The sequence below is a fragment of the Morus notabilis genome, unplaced genomic scaffold (assembly GCF_000414095.1).
Source record: "Morus notabilis unplaced genomic scaffold, ASM41409v2 Scaffold39, whole genome shotgun sequence".
NCBI lineage: Eukaryota > Viridiplantae > Streptophyta > Magnoliopsida > Rosales > Moraceae > Morus > Morus notabilis.
This window is the reverse complement of record NW_010366566.1, coordinates 463,412-469,548: the sequence shown is the minus strand read 5'-3', so window position 1 is coordinate 469,548 and position 6,137 is coordinate 463,412. Positions and strand designations below refer to the sequence as shown.

At 33.4% G+C, this 6,137-nt stretch overlaps 1 protein-coding gene across 1 annotated transcript; it reads left to right on the top strand.

The window, feature by feature from the left end:
* Nucleotides 1-2,474: 2,474 nt before the first annotated feature.
* On the top strand, nucleotides 2,475-6,108 carry LOC21403450 (denticleless protein homolog). Its single transcript, XM_010110519.2, has 17 exons — nucleotides 2,475-2,541; nucleotides 2,644-2,756; nucleotides 2,839-2,947; nucleotides 3,047-3,111; nucleotides 3,229-3,267; nucleotides 3,456-3,552; nucleotides 3,641-3,737; nucleotides 3,812-3,875; nucleotides 3,956-4,032; nucleotides 4,158-4,236; nucleotides 4,345-4,424; nucleotides 4,681-4,765; nucleotides 4,860-4,928; nucleotides 5,009-5,076; nucleotides 5,178-5,226; nucleotides 5,319-5,892; nucleotides 5,976-6,108. Exons 1-16 carry the CDS (start codon nucleotides 2,475-2,477, stop codon nucleotides 5,694-5,696), a joined length of 1,536 nt encoding a protein of 511 aa, XP_010108821.1. The 3' UTR covers nucleotides 5,697-5,892; nucleotides 5,976-6,108.
* The last annotated feature ends 29 nt before the right edge of the window (nucleotides 6,109-6,137 follow it).

The window sequence follows — 6,137 nt, the reverse complement described above, 5'->3', positions numbered from 1 at the left end:
AATTCGAGTTGAGATGTGATTTTATGTGAGAGTTTTTTACTGTAGCAAAAAAGTTAGATGTGATTATTTGTGAGAGCTTTTTACTGTAGCAAAACTTGAATTCTAAACTCGAATCAACGAAATGAACGGGTTAGTGAAAAGCGCACAAAGCTGTGCACTACTCCTAATCCTATGCCTAGTGACAGAATCAGTCTTTCACTATACGTATATTAAATTTTTTTTAATAAATTATTTTAGTAGGGGTATATAAGAAAATATATTTATTTTAGTATGAGCATATATTATTTTAATGAGAGGTTAAGTGTAAAATTTTAAAATTTTTAAAGGTAATATTTTTTTTTAAAAAGAATTTGAGTGGAGGCGGTAACTCCCACTAAGTTGTACTTAAATTCATTGCTGTCTATGCCCTTCATTTTTTTTTAAATAATAAGGATACAGATTCATACAACTGTTGATTTGAGATAATAACATGGGACAGGACATAGTATGATTAAAACGTCAATAAAAATAAATAGGCTAAGATTTATAATTAGTTAGTAATAGTTTAATGGGTGTAAATTTAAATTTACGCTAAATTAAAATTTTAAAAATACCTTTAATTAAAAAATAAAATCTTAAATTTTATTTTGACTCTCTCTCCACGTTCTTTTTATCTCTTCGCTCTCTACATCATATATCTAGGATTTATAATATGTGTTTTGACGGTAAATTTAGAATTTATCATGCAAAACCATGCTTTACGGAGGAGCAAAAATGATCTTATGACGGAATCTAAGATTTACGAAGAACACAATACGTGTTCTGTTCGTAAATCTTGGATTTAAAGTATGGTGAGTCATAGATTTACGAGCATCACAAAAAAATGTTTATCTTATATTAAGAAAGTTGTATTGTAATGGTAAATCATAAATTTACATTGTAAATTTATAATTTACAAATTACATAACCTGTGTTTTGATGGTAAATCTTGAATTTACAGTACAGTAAATCTTATATTTATGAGGAGAAACTATAAAATGTTTATCTTATATTAGTAGAGTTATGAATTTACCATATAAATCAGAATCTACAAAAAAAACAGATATTGTGTTTTGATAGTAAATCTTAGTGTAAATCCAAGATTTATGAATAACAATACGTGTTTTACTCGTAAATATTGAATTTACCCTCTAGATTTACAAGTATAATTAAACAACGGTTATCTTATATTAGTAAAGTTGTGTTAGAATATATAGTAAATCCATGATTTACAAATAACGCAATCCATATATTGATGGTAAATTCTAAATTTACTGAACGATAAATTCTAGATTTACAAGCAAAATGAAAAATGTTTTAACTTATATTAGTAAAGTTATGATTTTATTGTGTAAATTTGGGATTTACAACAGAACATAACTTGTGTTATTAGTGGAAATTAAGGATTTACGAATAACATAGATTTACTTGTAAATCTATGATTTATGAAAAAATATAAATTGTGTTATGATGAAGAATTAGGAAAAAGGGAAAAAAAGAAAAAGAAAATGGGTAAAATTAAAAAATAAAACATTCAAAACATATAAAGGTCTATTATTTTTTATGCATTGGTAAATTAGTTATTTATTAACATATGTTTAATATAAGCCTTATTTTTTTTCAATTTTCTAAACAGAAAATTGTAAATAAAAGATTTTTGAAACTAAATTAAATAAATAGTAGATTTTGAAACTATTTAAAATAAACAACAGTTTACTTGTTTATTTAAAATTAGTAAAATATTACATAGTAAAAATCTTTATTTAGGTGAAAAAATATTTTTATCAATTGTAAAATAAAATTTACGTAGAAAAATATAATAGTTTTAAAATTTATTATTTACTTAATTTAGTTTCATAATTTACTATTTAATACGTTTTCCATTTCACATATAAGAACCAAAATCCTGTCGAGTCCGCAATTAATTGATTATCTAAGAATGATATTGGTTTAAATGGATATTTACAAATTTTGAAAAACCATACCACCTACCAGTATTTACTGTCATCCGATTTTTTTTTTATTTTTATTTTTATAAAAAAACTACTGTCATCACACAATGCACGCAATAAATAGTTATTTTTTCTTAATTTTTGTGTTTTTAAGATTTTTTGTTTCATTGTTTTCGGGCTGTTTATTTTTATAGTCGTTTCACATTGGTTGTCGTCTGGACACAACGCCGTGTCGTTTATTAGCTATTGTCGTTTTTAACATTCTCAAATTAGCTATTGTCGTTTTTTTGGTTCCTCTGTTCTTAACGTGTGCCGCCAGTCCAGAGTGGTGTCCGCCAAGCTTCCAAGAATTGAAAAAACAACATAAAAATTAAGTTCCCGCCAACGAAACCAAGACTTCCCTCGCGCCAACCCCGAAACAAAAACCCCCCAAAATGTTATCTCACATCCACCATTCCTGTTTTCTTCTTCCTTTTTCCACCCATCTCCCTCTCTCTCTCTCCAATGGAGATCTCAAAACCCCAATCGTTTTTCAAAGACATCAGATCACGAGAGCTCAACGGATTCAGAGGTACCTCTCTCTCTCGCTCTCTCGCTCTCTCTCTATATATATATATTCCTCTCTCCTCTGCATTTGTACTGTATTTAACGGCTGCGAGTGAATTTGTTTCAGTTCGAAAGCGACCGTTTATCGGCGATGCGACCTCAGATTTCCGAGAAATTGGTGCCGTGGCGGTGGGACACGACGGCGATGTGACTCCGCCGCTGGCGATTTCGTTCGGCAAGGTTTGTATATCGGCAAAATGTGAACTTTAGTCATTTTTAGGTCGATTTGTTACTGTAATGTCGAATCTCGTTCTTTTTGCAGAGCAGTAAAAGTTCGCACATCCTTGCCGTTTCCGACGAGGACGGGTACGTGAGCTTGTTTGATACGCGTCGACAGTTCTCATCTTCCTCATCGCACCAGGAAAATGCAGGTTCCTTTTATTTCAGGGTTTCGGTTGCAATTGAATTCTGGACTTTTGATTTTCGTTGCTTTTCCAAGCTTATTGATTGATATTTGCACTGAATCGCAGAAAAAGCTAGGGTTTGCGAATGGACTTCTCATAATAATGCTGTGTTTGATGTGTGTTGGGTCAAGGTAATTGATGGATTTTTTTTTTCTCTTGCTCAGGCTATAACTCTTTATCTTGATTTTTGTGATTGAATGAAATGCCGTGTTTGATGTTTGTTTCTTCAATTTAAACTCATTCTACAGGGAGACACCCAAATTCTGACAGCTTCTGGCGATCAAACTGTATGTGATCAAATTATAATTTTTTATTTTAAGTTTTCGTTTTACGTAAATTTCTGTTCGTCGCCAGAACTGTATGTGATCAAATTATAATTTTTTATTTTAAATTTTCGTTTTACGTAAATTTCTGTTCGTATTACACCTAATTCATCTTCTTAGCTGATTTATGTATTTGTTTTGCCTTTTTATAGATGAAGGTGTGGGATGTTCAAGAAAAGAAATGTATTGCCATGCTGATGGGGCACACAGGAAGTGTAAAATCCATGTATCCACATCCAACTGATCCGGGTAGGTTTACATTTCCAATCTGATCAATTACTTCGTGATATATGTGAAATTATTATCTTACTCATTTGTGTCTTTTATTATTCAACAGAGATTGTTGTCTCTGGGTCAAGGGATGGCTCTTTTGCTCTTTGGGATATGAGATGTAATTCAAGCTCAATAAGTAGGCGTGGCGAACTATGTATCAAGTATGATGCGAAACTTAGTTGAATTACCAGATATGATAAATATCATTGTTTTAAAATTTAAAATTCTATTTCAGGTCAATTGCTCTTGTCAAGGGAGCTCATCTTTCCCTTCAAGCAAAGCGTGTAAGGCGTGGCAAGGTTTGTTTCTAATAATAGTCTCTCCTCTCAAATCCATTTCACAATTTACACCCTCCACTGAAATTTAGACCTTTTCTCAGACGGCTTCCATGAGCATCACATCGGTTCTTTATCTCAAAGATGGGATTTCTATTGCTACAGCAGGAGCCGTGGATAGGTATATTAGAAATTGACATGATACATGCACATTAGATGTTAAATTTCCAGATTGCAACGCTTATCACTTTTAAACATTAGAGTACAGTTTAATTAATCTCTTAGTTTGTGGTCCCTTATTTTCAGCATTGTTAAGTTCTGGGATACGAGAAACGTGAAGAACGCAGTCACACAGGCACACCCTCATCAGGACTCAAATGAGAAGGTTAGTATCATTTTCTAAAAGTATGCTGGGGCTACATTAGTCGTTGATCCATAAACGAAGGTGATTGACATAATTACTTTTTGACAACACCAATCCCTTTCATTTCAGGAAAGAAGATTGCATGGTATATCTAGCTTGTCTCAAGATTCTAATGGGGTGTTTATTTCAGCCTCGTGCATGGACAATAGGTAATTGCCGCTCTAATTATTATGTTTTATCCACACAAATTGACTCAATTATTTTTGAAGAAAATTATCTGATAATCGTAGCCACTAGAGTTTGGCACATGACCTCCTCTTGTAAATCACTACGGTTTCGAGCTTGAAAAACAAAATTTGTTTTGAACAGTTACCATGCACTGCAAATAGACTTGAGAATTATTATTAAAAAGTAATCTGAACCCTGCAACTTACATTTTTCTTTTTAACATTTTTTTTTGGCCAGAATCTATTTGTATAATCTACTTCAGCTTGAAAAAGGTCCTGTGAAATCTTTCTCCGGATGCAGAATAGAATCATTTTTTGTAAAGGTGAGGATTGCTATTTAAACCCTATAGCCCAGCTTGTCAATGAAATAGATTGTTCCCGAACTTAGCTAACTTCATTTCAATTGTGCAATTGTAGTCATCTATCAGTCCGGATGCTGCCCACATACTCAGTGGTTCTAGTGATGGAAATGCCTATATTTGGAAGGTAAATTTCTGCAGTTATTTCCCTTTTCTCTCCATGTTTGGTGCCAATTGGAGTTTGACATATTGAGCTTGCCAAGCCAGGTGAACAAGCCGCATGAAGATCCTATCAAATTAAAAAACCACGAAGGCGAAGTTACAGCAATTGATTGGTATTTTTTTTTTCTTTCTTGTTTTCTAAGACCAACGTTGCTGGATTGTTATGTTCCCTGGCAAGTGATTTTACTATTTCTATTCTCCTGAACTTTAATAGGTGTCTTTATGAGGACGGGAAGATCACAACTTCTTCAGACGATTTTACGGTAAGGAACAGAAATGCCGTACATAATCATAGACCGTAAATATTCAGCATTGGAACTTTTCTTCCTTATACCAATCCAACTTCCTGCAATAGGTTCGCGTTTGGAACTCTCAGAGCAGTTACTGCTCAAACACGAGGTGCCCATCTGCCGTCCGAAGGAGAGTAATGGCAATCCCAGGTGAAGAATGTAGAAAGCTTCTAATGAAAGAACCGAAGCATCTAAGGAAGGATTCTAGCAGTATATTACCAGAAGATGTATCAGATGAGGAGGCCTGCTCAGTGAATCCAATCACAATGCCAAAACTCAGTACCCCTGAAGCCCAGGAGAAAAGATTTTCTTTAGATTCCGACTTAAATGAAGCCTTCGAGAAAACCCCAGAAACTGCATTGAAGAGCCCATCTTCTGTTTTGAACCCCCCTTCCTCCCTAAAAAGGAAAACAATCCGTGATTACTTTCTAGCAGCTATGTAAAAAGTCGTCTGCTAATTCCCCTTTTGGAAATTTTTCTAGTACTGACCCTTAGGAATTAATGTGAAATCTATAGTGCCCTTTATGTCCAGTGTTGCCCCTTTTGTTCAGTAGCTTTGCACTTTTCCCATTCTTTTGACGCTAATCTTGCTGCTGCCCTCTATTTTTCAGAAGCAGTGTACAAACTTCTTTAGTGATGGTAAATGCTCGCTCTCACTCCCTCATTGTGATTTCTTTTTCCAACGTGGCAACGTTATTGATTGTCCTTTTTTATTTATGCAGGTTTATATTTGAGATGTACAGGGCTACAATTGAGGATTGTTAATTGAAATACTAGATGCTTTTTTGAATGCTAACGTGTGGCTATCTGCTTTATTCATCATGAATTAGTGTATATTTCATCACATTTTGTAGTACGAACTGCCGTTGTCATCGTACAATTTG